The sequence below is a fragment of the Anolis sagrei genome, chromosome 4, assembly GCF_037176765.1.
Source record: "Anolis sagrei isolate rAnoSag1 chromosome 4, rAnoSag1.mat, whole genome shotgun sequence".
Taxonomy (NCBI): domain Eukaryota; kingdom Metazoa; phylum Chordata; class Lepidosauria; order Squamata; family Dactyloidae; genus Anolis; species Anolis sagrei.
Window position 1 is genome coordinate 20,436,659 of NC_090024.1, and position 17,632 is coordinate 20,454,290.

General features: G+C 41.6%; 1 protein-coding gene across 1 annotated transcript; it reads right to left on the reverse strand.

Moving 5' to 3' along the window:
• Positions 1-542: 542 nt before the first annotated feature.
• NTAQ1 (N-terminal glutamine amidase 1) lies at positions 543-12,441 on the reverse strand. The gene is made up of 6 exons (XM_067467307.1): positions 12,214-12,441; positions 8,824-8,923; positions 7,583-7,633; positions 6,759-6,907; positions 4,987-5,111; positions 543-1,318 (listed from the first exon to the last, which is right to left on the reverse strand). The coding sequence occupies exons 1-6, from the start codon at positions 12,312-12,314 to the stop codon at positions 1,197-1,199; spliced, it is 648 nt and encodes a 215-aa protein (XP_067323408.1). The 5' UTR covers positions 12,315-12,441; the 3' UTR covers positions 543-1,196.
• Between the last annotated feature and the right edge of the window lie 5,191 nt (positions 12,442-17,632).

Genomic DNA, 17,632 nt, shown 5'->3' on the forward strand with positions numbered 1-17,632 from the left:
AGTGAAGGCTGACTGAAGTCCCTCCGCAAAGGAGCTGTAAGGCTGTATGATCCTCGGCTAAGCTGTGGGTTGTATAACCCCGGCCAAGCTGTAGACTGTATATCACCCCGGCCAAGCCGTAGAAGACGAAGCTTTCTACAGGAGCTCTTGGTATTATGTCCTGCATGAAAAGCTTCTGTGTGTGGACTGAACCCAACATGGCTCCTATTCCCTCCAAAAATCCAAAAGGGGGCGGGATCAGGGAACCTAATTATAATTGACAGGTGGCTTGCCCTATGATTGCAGCCAAAAGAAGCCACCTATCTGCAGAGTCCCTGAACCTTAGGACTACAACAAACATTCAATGCAAAGCAAACAAAATTGGAGCTCCTGGTACAGTTGTACCTGCACAGACTGAGTTAATCCACCTGTAAAAGTAATCTTCTTTACCTATGGTTTTCCACTTTACAGACCTTGATTCCTTTTTCCAGCAAGTCAGGAAATACCTGATGTATATAGATTCAGTACAAACTTTCTGGTTTATAATAATAGCCCAGACTTGATTTTTTAATTTTTTTTAAAAAAGTTTTAATTCATTACATATATTCTTTTTTCCCCTCCAAACCAAGAATATTATTACTCCAATTACCGAATAAACATATTGTCAGCTCTCATCATCAAAATCAGTGCCTTCACCACAAACGTACCTTTTGAATATGCCCGACGAAGAATTAGAAAGAAAATTTGGATTTAATTTGTTTTACACAACACTGGCAGCTCAAATAGTATATGCCAGGTATTGGAAAACCCCAGAGATACCCCCTTTAGAAAAATGGGGAAAATATATTACAGATATGCTGATAATGGATAAAATAATTGTATCATTAAGAGAACTATTAGTTTTGTTAATTAATGGCAACCAATGATTCAACATTCCAATGTAAAATTAAACTAAAAATGTATACAGAGGATCCTATAAGACTGTAGATAAGGAGGAAGCGAGTGTTAAGTAAGAGTCTATGATATTGTTATATGTATTATTTAGATAGTAGATTGTGACCCCTTAAAGGAAATATTTTATCTCAGAAATGATTAAGGAACATTAATAGATGGAGTGTATTGCACTGTATGCAACAAACACTTGCAAATGTATATCTATTTGAATAAATAAACATTTTTAAAAAAATCAGTGCCTCAGTTTGAATTATTCCGCCATCCTACATGGGATGCTCAAAATCAGTTCTGCCAAAGGCCTGCACAAAGTCAGGGAGTGAAAAGACGGATCCCCAGCCAACATCTGGATTCATACTGATGAAGCTGTCCAGGTTCATCTTGAAGTCTTTAAAAAAGAAAAGAAAGTGAGAGAAAGGCATTAAAATTAGTAGCCCAGGACCCTTGGAGCAATTTAGATGTCAAAATGTGTGATTCTACTGATAGAGCTCTTTCTATGTATTGTCGAAGGCCTTCATGGCCGGAGTCACGGGGTTGTTGTAGGTTTTTTTGGGCTGTGCGGTCATGTTCTAGAAGCATTCTCTCCTGACGTTTTGCCTGCATCCATGGCAGGCATCCTCAGAGGTTTGGAGGGCTGTTGGAAACTAGGAAAATTGGGTTTATATATCTGTGGAAAGTCCAGGGTGAGAGAAAGAACTCTTGTCTGTTGGAGCTAGGTGTGAGAGCTCTTTCTCTCTGTTGAACTGGGAGAAACAGTTTTTCTTTCCCATTTGCTGCCTCAAACGAACTTTAATATTGATTTAGGATTATTTGCGCACCCTCATCTTTCTCTGAAAACCCTATCCTAGTTTATCCTACCTTGTTCATGCCCAGCATTAAATATTACACTTGGCCCTGCCGTTGGTTTTAAATGCTGTATGTTATTGTTATTGCTTATTGTGTATTTTTCTATTTTTGAGTTTATTTTAACTGTTTTGTATTGACTATTAGTTAAAGCCTTTGTTTATTGATGTGCTGTGGGCTTGGCCTCATGTAAGCCACACAGAGTCCCTTGGGGAGATTGTAGCGGGGTACAAATAAAGTATTATTATTATTATTATTATTATTATTATTATTATTATTATTATTATCTACTCCACAATGCAGCCTAAAATCTGTTCTGGAAAACTAGGAAATCCCAAGCTGCAGTAGGGAGAGCAGAGAGGGAAAAAATGAGAATTATTCCAGGGCCATCTGGAAGTACAATATTGGATTTGGGGATGGCTTCTTTTCTTGAGGGCCACGGCCAAAGGGCCTGGGAAGCTTTGTTCCAGACAAGAGATTTCCTCAGAACAGATTCAAATAAGCCCAACCCTTCCTGTGGGCAAAACAGGGCTGATGAAAGGAAATGCAAATCAAAAATGAGATTGAGGCTGAGACGCATGTTGCCCACAAGCACACTGGCTGGCAGCATGTAAACAACCAAGGACCTAGATATCAGAGGGAATGCCTTTCCTGATACATCACTGACTGACCATTAAGGTTTGCTAGGTCACACCCCTGGAGGCCATTTGCTATGGGAAGCAGCAGGAAAAGGCTTTTTGACTATCAAATGCCAGTAATGGAATGTGCCCCCTCCTCGGAGGCTCAACTGACCCAAACCCTGCCCTCATTTTTGGCATTAAGTTAAAACCCAGCTGTTCCATCTTAGCATCTGAGGCCACAGTTTAATTTCTAACCAATTCTTTAATGGGTTTAAAGTACTTAAATTGTTTTGAAATGCCTTAACTGTCTTGAACTGTTTCAAGATGTTTTATATTTTTATCTTAAAGGATGTCACATTGAGGAAGGGGCAAGCTTGTTTTCTGCTGCTCCAGAGACTAGGACATGGAACAATGACTTTAAATAGCAGGAAAAGAGACTCACTCTAAACATAAGAAAGAACTTCCTGATGGTAAGAGTTGTTTGGCAGTGGGATATGAGTGATGTGTGATGGAGTCTCTTTCTATGAAGGCTCTTAAACAGAGGCTGGATGCCCATCTGTCAGGGATGCTTTGATTGTGCTTTTCCTGCAAGGCAGGATGTTGGACTAGATGGCCCTTGTGATCTCTTCCAGGTCTGTGGACTCCACCAATAGCAGGCCTATTGAATAATTATTTGTTATCTGGCAAATCAATTCAGTGGGCTTACTCTAGTTGGGATTTGCAGCTGTATTTAGATGAGGGGTAGGAACGGTGTTGTTGCAAATACCTTGTTTTAGGCCACTGATTGTCCCTCACATTGAGATCTATAGATATAAGTCAGCCTACTGATGACAAACAACTCTACTACTAGGTTCCACCCCATCCCAAGGAAGCTCCCCGGATTCTGGACCGGTGATGGACTGGATGAGGGCCAACAAACTGAGGCTTAATTCAGACAGGACAGAGGTCCTCCTGGTCAGTCGCGAGGCCAATCGGCAACCTGTGCTTGACAGGGTTACACTCCCCCTGAGGACACAGGTCTGTAGTCTGCTGGTTCGCCTGGATTCATCACTGACACTTGAAGGTCAGAGGTTGGAGGTGGCTGGGAGGCCCTTTGCACAGTTTAAACCGGTGCACCAGCTGCAGCCGTACCTTGAAAAGCCTGACTTGGCCATGGTGGTCCACATCTTAGTTACATCCAGAATGGAATACTGTAATCCATTTTACATGAGGTTGCCTTTGAAGATGGCTTGGAAACTGCAGTTAGTGCAAATGTCGGCAGTTACATTACCAGCTGAGGCTAGCTATAGCGAGCATACCACGCCCCTATTAAAGCAGCTCCACTGGCTGCCGACAATTTTCCAGACTCAATTCAAGGTCCAGGTTATCACCTATAAAGCCCTATACGCTTCAGGTCCATCTTTGGGACCGCATCTCTTTCTATGAGCTGGAATGGGCTTTGAAATCCGCCAGGGAGGCTCTCCTATCTTTCCCACCACCATCCCAACTACTGTTGGTGGGGTCAAGAAAGACAGCCTTCTTGGTGGTGGCTCCCTAGCTCTGGAATGCCATTCTTAGAGAGATTAGGCAAGCCCCCACTCTCCAAACCTTCTGGTCTAGCCTTAAAATATGGTTTTTTAAATGGGCCTTTGACCTTGAGTAGTCTGCAATGTGAGGACTGATTGTTCACTTCAGCCCTTTATCTCGTCAATTGAAGACAGGCTCTACTGCGTTTTATTAAATTTTTATTATGTGATGTTATGTGCGTTCAATGTGTTTGCGGTTGTAATTTTATGTTGTTATTGTTTTTATGCTTATGTATTGTTTATTTTATGTGCGACACTCTGGAGTGCTTTTGTGAGCCACCCCGAGTCCCTTCAGGGAGATGGTGGCGGGGTATAAATAAAGTTTATTACTATATTATTATTAAATATGTAAGATGAATACATGTAATAGGGTTGTACAAAAAATGAAGTTAGAGCTAAATTCCTTCTCCTCAGCAAAAGGGACCCTATGTCTTCTGTCTCAACAGAGCTTTCAGCATACTGAATGGAATTTTAGTGTCAGACCCACTTGAAGTGTAAATCCACGGAAATGAAGGGAACTCCTTAGGTGTAAAACACACCGTTTAAATGAATTTCAATGAGACTATTCTAGCTGGAACTAACAATGAACTAAACTAATTCTCCAGGAAACAAAATGTTAAATCTTTGAATCAGAACACAAAGCAAAAGGAGTACTAGGTTAAAGGTAAGTAAAGGTTGTCCCCTGACATTAAGTCCAGTCATGTCTGACTCTGGGTGTGGTGCTCATCTCCATTTCTAAGCTGAAGAGCCAGCGTTGTCCATAGACACCTCCAAGGTCATGACTGCATGGAGCGCCGTTACCTTCCCACCGGAGCAGTACCTATTAATCTACTCACATTTGCATGTTTTTGAACTGCTAGGTTGGCAGAAGCTAGGGCTGACAGTAGAAGCTCACGCCACTCCCCAGAATCGAACATGCGACCTTTCGGTCAACAAGCTCAGCAGCTCAGTGCTTTAACCCACTGCGCCACCGGGGGCTCCACAAAAGGAGTACTAATTTGGGTGAAATGCTAAATACAGCCACTTACCTGCAGTTTCAATGCATGGGTAGAGAGGTGGAGGCTTCAGCCAGTTTCCACTGGCATCCTTCATGTGGGATCGGTCGGAAGCGAACGTCTTCAGATACACATCAGCTCGAATCAATCTGACTTTTCTAAATAAGCCAAACACTTAAGTGACGGGAGTTGCATAGTCCTTGGCAGAAACATCAGGAAGCAGTGGGATGACTCTGCTCCTAGTATTTTCAACTACATCTGAACCAAATATTAAATTGTCATTTAGCATCAGACTCTTCATTGGTCATTCACAATGAATCCACATTAAATATGTGAATTCCATCAATAACATTGCTGCAAATGCCTAAAAATAGCACAGAAACTAACAACACAGCCCTGTGGAGATCTACTTAGAAGTAAGTCCTGCTTCGATGGGGATTACTCCCAGATACTTGGGAGTAATACAACTGGGAATATGTTCAAAGGAACACAACTGATCTTATTTATGATATCTGTAGGATTGCATCAAAATTCAGTATTTTTGAAGTAACCATAACCAAACGAGAAATTGGAGTCTGGTTATAGTGCAACACACAAACCACTATGCCACACTGGCCCTCATTTAGGACACGTACACCCCCTCGGTGCGTTTTTGTCTTCTAGGAGAATTGCATGTTTTAGTTATGCAACTGTGTTGTTATTGTTATATCCACGTATACAATCCCATCAGTATAAGATTCTAATCTTTTAAAAACTGGAGACGGAGGTTTCATCGTTGCCAGAGCCTTTGGTGAAATCTGAGATTTCTTTAACTGAACTGAATGTGGGTAATTCACAAGCCTTGAGCCAGACCCAACACTGTTGGAAAAACCAACCTTCCAATATTTCACTATTAGTTTGTTAATGTATATATCTGCTAACCTGTATTGTATGTATATATTGATTTGCCAGTTTGACTGACCTCTTCGGGTGTGGGAGGGAATACAGGCATGTGATTGTACTGGGCATGCTCAGACTCAAGACTCCATTTTGTTATCAATATGTTTTTGGATTTCAATGCTAGCAGTTCACTTTAGATCTTAATGGAGGTGGATGCAGTATGCTTTTGAACTTTAATGAAAGCAGATGTCATTTGGACTTATGCAGGAATGGTTTACTATATGTTTGCTTTGAGAAGCAGGGAGTACAGTTATACAGTTTGGACTTTCATAAGATGTATACTTAATCACTTTGGAGTATGGACTAATGATTAAGAATGATGCCCTGTGTTCTCAACACAGAGAAACTACATCCTATCTATAATTGAATTTTACTAAGAAATGTGCATGTATGGTGAATTAATACAAGATGCTTGTGAATAAAGAATATGTGTTACTTTTAAAAGAAGACTTTTTTTTCTCTGAGTACATATTTTAAACTGAGAGGTTTCAAGGGAGAGTTTATGTTTTGGGCAACTGCAATTTCAACTTCAACTGCAAAGAAACATTTTCAATACTCCGCTAGGCAAGTATATGTTTTTTGTGCAGTGGCATATCTTTGTACCTGGCAATTCAAAGACATGGTTTATCAGTTTAACAGCTGAGTTACCTGTGTGCAATTACATAAATGCTTGTGAACGTCACTTTTTCAAAAGGTTGACTTCTAACAAGGTCATGTCTTTCTTTGACTAGTGGCCTCCAGATGTTTATGGAGATTCACATTTGCCAAAGAATTATGATATCATTTTTCTTTTCAAGAAGGTTATGAGTGCCATTTTTTTTCAATAAACACAAAGACAAAACAATTTTTGTGATTTCCACCCTCACCTTCGATATCCAGGATTAATAATGCTGTCTGATTTGAACGCCTCTTCAATATAGGTGTCAAAGGGACAGGGGAAAGGAAGCACAGTGTCAAGGTCATAAATGAAGTTCTGGTCTCCACTCGCCACATGAAGCAAAATCACATGGTAATCCTGTAAAAGGGGAGAGATTGTGCAGTTTCTCGGTATTAAGATTTGCAATGATGTTATAACAATCATCAATGTATTCATATTTGTATTCATACTTTGATATTTGCAAGGTTAGCATGCTGGCCTTGGTTTTAAATGTTGCAATGGTTTACTCCCATCCAAATGATTTAAAAATGACTGGGGTGCAACTTTCCTTACATTTGACTGGATATAATGAAGCGGTGTTTCTAGAAGAACTTTTACGCAATCTGGTGAATAAAACTAAATATATATAGTGCAGGCTGAGTTTTGTTCTTTACAGCAAAGATGAGGAATCGTTCACCCTTCAGAAATTTAGGACTGCAACCCTCATGATCACTTTACCATTGGCTATTCTGTGTAGGGCTTCTGGAGGTGAAGCCCAAAGCAACCAGAACACCAAAAACTCCTGTCTTGTTATTATAAAGATTAGAAATTGTAAATGAGTGAAAAATAGGTGGAACAAGGATTGCAGAGTTGCTGGGAGTCCTCAGACTTGCATTACTGTCCCTACAAATGGCCTGTAGCCTGCACGCTGCACAATTCCCATCCAGATTTAGGTAATCGTTATATTAGCAAGGGATGATCACAAATAAAAGTAACAGGAATAATGAAAGGGATAATATTGAATATAGTAAAGGAAAATGGGGGTTTCCTCACCCAAATGACAGGTTCTCCTCCACACCCAGCCTGCTGCTTCCAAAGTGGCACCTATGTGTTACAAGGAATACATGCGTGCATTTAAAGATAAACCTGCAAGTAAGTGCTTGAATGACTATAAACTAGGTTTACCCAAAGGTAAAGGTAAAGGTTTCCCCTTGACATTAAGTTTAGTCATGTCCGACTCGGGGGGGGGGGGGGGAGGGTTTGTGCTCATCTCCATGTGGTCATGTGGCCAGCATGACTGCATAGAGTGCCATTATCTTCCCACATGAGCAGTACCCATTGAGCAACTCACATTTGCATGTTTTCGATCTGCTAGGTTGGCAGAAGCTGGGGCTAACAGCAGGAGCTCACCCCCACTCCCCGGATTTGAACCACCGACCTTTTGGTCAGCAAGTTCAGCAGCTCAGCAGTTTAACCCGCTGTGCCACCGGGGGCTCTGGTTTACCCATACATGCCTACAAATACATGCAAAGCTAAACCTTTTCAAAGGAAATTATGTAGCAAGACTCCAAGGAGCATAGGAATACCTAACACACAAATGAACTTGTGTGGTTCTTTAGAACCTGACCACAGTATTTAACATGAGATCTAATTAAACTATGTAGGCAAGCATAATTAATTATGGTTGTAGATTCACATGTATAACTTTTGTTTCTTCATTTTCACTTTCCTCCAAGGATCTCAAGGCAGCATAGATGACTTTACTGACTTTATGCTGATAAAAATCCCATGAGGCAGGATAGTGAGAAATAATTAATGATCCTTGAGTATCATGGCTCAATGTGGACTCAAACCTCGATCTCCCATATCCCAGACCACCACTCCAACCACACTACATACACTGTTTCTCCACATGTTGCCAATTTATGTATATGTAAGAGCCCTGTTTCTTCAGCAAGAGCCTGTTATGCAAGACATTTAACGCATAAAATCACCCCCTGGCACTGAGATAAAGGAATGGGAAAGATTTCTGGGCATCACAGAGGCCTGGAGTAGGGAGAGCCCGAGGCTTGCAATCTTGAATCCAGTTATCTGACGATAAGTCACAGTGAAACTTACAACTAAGGAATAATGGCCATGATGACAGATAATCCTAGGAACTGTAATTCAAAAAGTAACATTTCCAAGCTTAGGGTAAAAACACTGTACTACTTAACAAACCAGGATCCAGCTTTTGTTTTTGATATTGTAAACTTCACATTGCTTTTCGGATTCAGTTCTGTACCACAACTCACCATCCTTCTATCATTAGAAATGAAAACAGCATAAAATTCTTCTAAAGGGTACTGATTCTGCCTCTGGATGTATTCACAAAGTTTCCACACATTTTCTTCACTGTAAAACAAAACAGAAACATCACATTCACATTTTTTTTCTTCTGACAATATAATTTTAATATTCAGTATGTTTACTTACATCAACTTCAAAGAGTCAGATTAAGGATTCTTACTCATATCCATTTCCATTTCTAAAAGTTTGGCCAAATCTCTTTTTAAAAGCTCTGTGAGCATGTACATGCACATGTTAGAACCAGAGTTGACTTTTGCTAAGATTTATACTTATCACATACACCACTGTATGGAAAATACAGTAGATATACAGAAGGCCAAGAACCAGCTGTCTCTTCTTACCCCACCCTATGCATTGGCTGAATTAAATACAAGGACACTACCAGCATTATGTAGTAATTTGAGTATTGGGACGAGAACACTGGGAGAGCAGGTTTGACCTGGAAACCCACTGACCACTAGCAAGCTTGATACGTTTTAATCATTTGAAAGATTACTTTAATTGATATGTATATTTATTACAATTTTATAATGTTATGTTTTACTGATACTGTTATTGCCTGAATCTGGCACTGAATTATTATCATAGTTTGTAAGCCGCCCTTAGCCCCCCTTCAGGGGTGAGATGGGTGGGTATAAGTACAGTAAATAAATAAGCTGTATCATCTCGGCTCAGGGGAAGGCAAAGGCAAGTTATCATCAGCACTTAATGAATTGGCATATCCTGTAGTAGTATTTAGATCGTGTAATGAATGCCTCTCATGCCACTTCAGAAATTCTCATCACAGAATCATAGAATCATAAAGTTGGAAGAGACCTAATGGGCCAGCCAGTCCAACCCCCTGCCAAGAAGCAGGAAAATTGTATTCAAAGCACCCCCAATATGGCCATCCATCTGTTTAAAAGCTTACAAAGAAGGAGCCTCCACCACACTCTGGGGCAGAGAGTTCCACTGCTGAACAACTCTCACAGTTAGGAAGTTCTTCCTAATGTTCATGTCGAATCCCCTTTCTTGTAGTTTGAAGCCATTGTTCTGAGTCCTTGTCTACAGGGCAGCAGAAAACAAGCTTGCTCCCTCCTCCCTATGACTTCCTCTTATGTATTTATACATGGCTATCATGTATAATCTCAGCTTTCTCTTCTTCAGGCTAAACATGCACAGCTCTTTAAGTCTCTCCTCATAGGGATTGCTCTCCAGACCCTTGATCATTTTAGTCACCCTCCTCTGGACACATTCCAGCTTGTCAATATCTCTCTTCAATTGTGGTGCCCAGAATTGAACACAATATTCCAGGTGTGGTCTGACCAAGGCAGAATAGAGGGGTAGCATGACTTCCCTGGATCTAGACACTATACTCCTATCGCTGCAGGCCAAAATCCCATTGGCTTTTTTTGCCACCACATCACATTGTTGGCTCATGTTTAACTTGTTGTCCACCAAGACCCCAAGATCATTTTCACATGTACTGCTCTGGAGTCACACATCCCCCATTCTGTATCTCTGCATTTCATTTTTTATGCCTAAGTGGAGTATCTTGCATTTGTCCCTGTTGAACTCCATTTTGTTAGTTTTGGCCAATCATCTCTCTAATTTGTTAAGATCGTTTTGAATTCTGCTCCTGTCTTCTGGACTACTGGCTATCCCTCCAAATTTGGTGTCATCATGGAGAAGCACCTAGATAACATAGGAATGTCAGTCACTTTATCTGTGTTGCCTAAACCATTACACTGAACATGAGTCAACAGCAGCAGCTTAAAAAAGCTCATACAATTCTAGGCAGCATCAATAGGGCAATACTGCACTTGAAGGATCTTGGTAGCCTCGGGTGCAATTGGGTGGGGATGTGTGGGTGGGGGTGTGTGTGGGTGGGGGTGTGTGTGTGTGGGGGGGGGAAGAGTTGAATAAAAATAAGGGGGCGGTGGAAGCACAAAGAATAAAGAGAATTTTGACAAAAATGTTCATAGTATCATCTGTTCTGTAACAGAATAAAAAATGTTGTGTTTACTTTATTTTCCAAATAGAATCATAAGTTGGAAGAGACCTCGTGGGCCATCCAGTCCAACCCCATTCTGCCAAGAAGCAGGAAAATCGCATTCAAAGCACCAACAGATGGCCATCCAGCCTCTGTTTAAAAGCCTCCAGAGAAGGAGCCTCCACCACACTCTGGGCAGAGAGTTCCACTGCTGAACAGCTCTCACAGTTAGTAAGTTCTTCCTCATGTTCAGATGGAATGTCCTTCCCTGTAGTTCAGTGGTTCTCAACCTTCCTAATGCCGTGACCCCTTAATACAGTTCCTCATGTTGTGGTGACCCTCAACCATAACAAAACTGTCATTTTGCTACCATTATGAATCGTCATAAATATCTGATATGCAGGATGTATTTTCATTCACTGGTCAAAATTTGGCACAAATACCTGATATGCCCAAATTTGAATATGCGTGGGGTTGGTTTTGCCATTTGGGGGTTGTAGTTGCTGGTATTTATAGTTCACCTACAATCAAAGAGCATTCTGAACTCCATCGATAGTGGAACTGAACGGAACTTGTCACACAGAACTCCCATGACCAACAGAAAATACTGGAAGGGTTTGGTGGGCATTGCCTTGAGTTTGGGAGTTGTAGTTCAAATACATCCAGAGAGCACTGTGGACTCAAACAGTGATGAATGTGAACCAAACTTGGCACAAATACTCAATATGCCCAAATGTGAAGTTTGGGGGGAAAATAGACCTTGTCATTTGGGTGTTGTAGTTGCTGGGATTTATAGTTCATCTACAATCAGAGTATTCTAGACCCCACCAACGATAGAATTGGGCCAAAACTTCCCACACAGAACCCTTATGACCAACAGAAAATACTGTGTTTTCTGATGGTCTTTGGCGACCCCTCTAACACTCCCTCACGACTCCCCCCCCAGGGGTCCCGACCCCCAGGTTGAGAAATGCTGCTGTAGTTTGAAGCCATTGTTCCGCATCCTAATCTCCAGGGCAGCAGAAAAAAAAGCTTCCTCCCACCTTCCAATGACTTCCCCTCACATCTTGATACATAGACCTCAGCATGTCTCCTCTCAGCCTTCTCTTCTGCAGGCTAAACATGCCCAGCTCTTTAAGCCACTCCTCATAGAGATTGTTCTCCAGACCCTTGATCATTTGAGTTGCCCTCCTCTGGTCAGATCTCAGCTTGTCAATAAAGACACGAGATGCATGTTATAATCTATGTGTTGATGTATGTACTGTATTTTGACTGTGTGGGACGGGCCTGTGTATTCCTGCATTGGCAGAATGGGGTTGGGAGTGATGAACGGCCTTTCTCTGGGGCCTCTTCCAAGCCTTACCAATAGCAGCTGGTGTAGACGCACCCAGGCCGGTCTGAGGCTGCGGGCCGGTAGGCAGGCGAGGCTGAGGCTGCTCCAAGCCCGAGAGCCTGCTGCTCCATCCGGGAACCCACGGGCCTGGCGATGGGGGAGGCTTGGGGGGCTCATTTCCCCAGGAAGGAAAGCTGGGCAGGAAGAGAGGAGCGAGCCGAAGAGGAACCGGAAGTGGCAGCCTGGCTTGGAAGGCGCGCGCCCCAAGCAGAGGAGAGGGAACGGGCGCCATAAACAATACCTTCCCCGGGAAACACGGCACAAGAAGTGGGGTTCCGGGTCACTGTGTTGCTTCTTGATTGAAAGCAAAAATTAAGGAAGGGAGGGAGGGAGGGAGGAAGAGTGCATATATGTATATATCATACTAGCTGTCCCCTGCCACGCGTTGCTGTGGCCCAGTCTGTTGATCTGGAAAATAAAGTAATGAGAAAGTGTTGGTTTCTAATATATTTAATTTTTATGCTTGTGGATAAACAGTATTTCTTGTTGTTTCTTTATCAGTGTTTATGTGGAGAGTGTCTGGTTTGCCTACTCTGGAACATGCAAGATATCATTGTCCTTCTTTAAGGGTCCCTTTCAAATCTATGATACTATATCTCTCTGTGTGTGAATCATCTCTCTCTCTCTCTCTCTCTCTCTCTCTATGGCTGGATGGCTCTTTGTCAGGAGGACTCTGATTACGTTTTCTTGCCCTGATGAAGGGAGTTGGATTGGATGGCCTTAAGTATTTTCTGTTGGTCATGGGGGTTCTGTGTGGGAAGTTTGCCCCGATTCTGTTGTTTGTGGGGTTCAGAATGCTCTTTGATTGTAGGTGAACTGTGAATCCCAGTGACTACAACTCCCAAATGTCAAGGTCTATGTCCCCCAAACTCCATCTATGTTCATATTTGGGTATATTGAGTGCTTGTGCCAAGTTTGGTCTAGATCCATCATTGTTTGAGTCCACAGTGCTGTCTGGATGTGGGTGAACTACAACTCCCAAACTCAAGGTCAATGCCCACCAAACTCTTCCAGTATTTTCTGTTGATCATGGGAGTTCTATGTGCCAAGTTTGGTTCAATTCCATCATTGGTGAAGTTCAGAATGCTCTTTGATTGTAAGTAAACTATAAATCCCAGCAACTACAACTCCCAAATGACAAAATCATAAATTTTTGAGTGATGGTCACTCCTTGTGTTGTGAGACGTTTTGTTGCCAAATTTGGTGTGATTTCGTTCATTGGTTCTTTTGTTTTTAAGGTACTCATTATGCACAGAGCATTTATATATAGATAGATAGATAGGATTCATCATATGTCATATGTAATGGGATAAAGGAATGGGAAAGGTTTCACCAGCTTAAGGCTGGCAATCTAACATCCATATCCTCTTCTATATAAATAAAAATGTAATGTTTGTTTGTGGGATTAATATAACTCAAAAACCACTGGACGAATTGCCGCCAAATTTGGCCACAAGACACTTACTAACCCAAGGAGTGATCATCACTCATCCTCACTACCTCTGAGGATGCTTGCCATAGATGCAGGCGAAACGTCAGGAGAGAATGCCTCTCTAGACCATGGCCATATAGCCTGAAAAAACCTACAACAACCCACTCAAAAATTGATTTTGTCATTTGTGGGTTGTAGTTGTTGGGATTTATAGTTCACCTACAATCAAAGAGCATTCTGAACTCCATGAAAGATAGAATTGGGGCAAACTTCCCACACAGAACCCCTATGACTAATAGAAAATACTTAAGGCCATCCAGTCCAACTCCCTTCACCAGGGTAAGAAAACGTAATCACAGCCCTCCTGACAAAGAGCCATCCAGCCATAGATATAGATAGATATATACGATTTACACACAGAGAGAGATATAGTATCATGGATTTGAGAGGGACACCTAAAGAAGGACAATGATATGTTGCATGTTCCAGAGTAGGCAAAACAGACAATCTCTACATCAACACTGACAAAGAAACAGTAAGAAATACTGTTTACCCATAAGCATAAAGAAATTACATAGATTAGAAACCAACACTTTCTCATTACTTTATTTTCCAGATCACCAGACTGGGCCACAGCAACGCATGGCAGGGGACGGCTAGTCTATATAATAGAATGTTTGTTTGTGGGATTAACATAACTCAAAAACCACTGGGTGAATTGACATCCAATTTGGACACAAGACACCTATCAGACCAATGAGTGACCATCACTCATAAAAACATGGAAAAACACAGCAGAAGACACTTAAAAAGCCAAAAAACACAAAATACATTCCAACTCATGTGCAAAACCATATATATATACACACATATATACAAATATATACACACCCAGAGAGGAAGGGAAAGAAGGGGAGAAAGAAAGGAGAGAAAGAGGGGGGGGGGGGTAGTTGGCCACAGCAACGTGTGGCCGATACATCTAGTATCTATATAAATTAAATTTTAATGTTCATTTGTGGGATTAACATAACTCGAAAACCACTGGGCGAATTGACACCAAATTTGGACGCAATACACCTATCAGCCCAACAAGTGACCATCACTCATAAAAACACTGAAAAACACAGCGGGAGATACTTAAAAAGCCAAAAAATAAAAGTTACATTACAATGCATTCGCAAAACCACATATATACACATATCTCATAGTTTGTGGCAGCCACAAATACAAAGTTTCTGGAGTGTAGCAACTTCTTTCAAAGGATCACACAATTAAACAGGAAGTAACATTTTCAATTCAGGAACACTTTTTTTCAAATTTTGTTACATAGTGTAATTTTACTTTTTAGTTAGCATTCCTTGTGCCTGGAGGTGGATTCCAGCATTGTTAAAAAACACATAAACATTGTAAAAATTCTATAAAAAGGTAAAGGTTTCTTTTGATATTAAGTCTAGTTGTGTCTGACTCCGGGAGGTGGTGCTTGTCTCCATTTCTAAACCAAAGAGCCGATATTGTCCGTAGACGCATCGCAGGTCATGTGGCCAGGATGACTGCATGGAGCGCCATTACCTTCTCACAGAAGCAGTACCTATTAATCTACTCACTCTTGCTGGGCCTAACGGGGAGTTCACTCTGCTCCTCATTTGAAATGCCGACCTTTTGGTCAGCAAGTTCAGCAAATCAGCGGTTTAACCCACCAGGGAGCAGGTATTCTATAAATACAAATTAAAATGTATTTCTATAAAAGATGCATATTAAATTGCACTTCTATAAAATACATATTGAAATACACAGAGCAAAGATTAAAATAATATGTAACATATATACCTGGGAAAAGCTAGTTTTACCAGCTTTTCTTCTCTGCCAAACTACAAATCCCAGTATCCCACAGGATTGAGCCAGGGCAGTTAATTAGAGTGGTGTCAAACTGTATTAATTCCATAGTATATAGATGTACCCTGAGAGATAGCATCCTGGGAGTTGCAGTTTGGTGAGGCAGCAGCACTCTCTGATCAAACAGGTGAAGCTTTTCCTTGAAGAAATGTTGAGGAAAGTCCCACCTCTTGGTGAAGTTGCAAGGATTTTAATGGTCTCCAAAGGGGAAGTGACTTGTGGAAGAGAGAGCTGGCTTTCCTTCTGGTAACATTACAGACTCTGCAACTGCTTTGAAGTATTCCTGGACAGAGGTAAATTTATCTTAAGAATAGCTTTCCATAATAATAATAATAATAATAATAATAATAATAATAATAATAATAACAACAACAATAATAATTCCCTCAGTAATAACCAGCAACCCAATAATAGCCAGCCTTTTGGAGACTTTACAGACTCTGCAACCACTTTGAAGCACTCCTGGACCAAGGTGAACATACCTATAAGAATGGCTAATAATAATAGCTAATAATAATAATAATAATAATAATAATAATAATAATAGCTATATGATTTGGGAACAGGAATGAGTTCTGCATAAGGGTTTTAGGGAAACTAATACCCAAGAAATAATTTCTGCCACTTTCTTCCTCTGAAATATAGACTCCTGTAACCTAGTAATAGTTGGGGTCTGAATCCTGGAGAAAGGCAGGTTATTAAATCTAATAAATAAATAGTTGTTGAATGCTTTCATTGCCAAAATCACTGGCTTGCTGTGAGTTTTCCAGGCTCTTCTGATGTTTCACCACTATCTATGGCAGGTATCCGCAGAGGTTGTGAGATCTGTTGAAAACAAGGCAAGTGAGGTTTATTTTGGGAATTTGTATCCTGCCCTATCTCCGCAGAGGGACTCAGGGCGGCTAACGTATCTCCCTCTACGTCCCACCCCGGAATTTGAGATCATCCGGGGAGGCCCTGCTCTCGACTCCACCGCTATCACAAGCGAGGCTGGTGGGGACGAGGAGCAGGGCCTTCTCAGTGGTGGCCCCTTACTTGTGGAACTCACTCCCGGGGGAAATTAGGGCGTCAACATCCCTCCTCACCTTCAGGAGGAAGGTAAAGATGTGGTTGTGGGACCAGGCCTTTGGGCAACCTGACAATTAGATATGGAAACCAGATGAATAGGACTAAAAGGGCTGACAATTGTGGAATTTGAATTTAAACTATGAGAATGTGAAACGCTGACCGTCAAGGAGGTTTGTATGGATTTTATTGCTTTTATTGGTTTTATGGTTGTTCTTACCTATTATAATTATTGTCTTTATGGTAATTGCTGTTATTGATAGAATTGTTGTTGTTAAATGATGTTATTGTCTTTTGCTGTATGTGATGCGGGCATTGAATTGTGCCTCGCTTTTGTAAGCCGCCTAAGTCCCCCCCCGGGGTGAGAAGGGCGGGGTAGAAGCAACCGAAATAAATAAATAAATAAATAAATATGCTGATGACAACGTTGTCTGTGCTCATTCAGAAGAAGATCTACAAGCCACTATAAACACCTTTGCAGAAGCATACGAGAAGCTCGGCCTGTCATTGAACATTGAAAAAACCAAGGTGCTGTTCCAGCAGTCACCAGCCAACCCCTCTCCAATGCCAGTGATACAGCTTAATGGTGTAACATTAGAAAATGTTGATCATTTCCGCTACTTTGGTAGCCACCTCTCCACCAAAGTCAACATTGACACCGAAATACAACACCGCCTGAGCTCTGCGAGCGCAGCATTTTTCCAAATGAAGCAGAGAGTGTTTGTGGACCGAGACATCTGCAGGGATACCAAGGTGCTTGTCTATAGAGCTATTGTCCTCCCAACCCTGCTATATGCCTGCAAGACGTGGACAGTCTACAGACATCACATGCAACTCCTGGAACGATTCCATCAGCGCTCCCTCTGGAAAATCCTGCAAATCTCTTAGGAACACAGGTGGACAAACGTCAGCGTGCTGGAAGAAGCAAAGACCACCAACACTGAAGCAGTGGTCCTCCGCCACCAGCTCCGCTGGACCGGCCAGGTTGTCCGGATGCCT

Bases quoted from the DNA above. Each gene is read 5' to 3' on its own strand.
- NTAQ1 (XM_067467307.1), bottom strand. From the start codon at position 12,314: ATGGAGCAGCAGGCTCTCGGGCTTGGAGCAGCCTCAGCCTCGCCTGCC. The intron at 6,908-7,582 runs GTGAGGAAACCC...CCCCTTTTACAG, and splicing joins GAGGAGAACCTGTCATTTGG to GATTACCATGTGATTTTGCT. The intron at 5,112-6,758 runs GTGAGGGTGGAA...TGGCTTATTTAG, and splicing joins ATTAATCCTGGATATCGAAG to AAAAGTCAGATTGATTCGAG.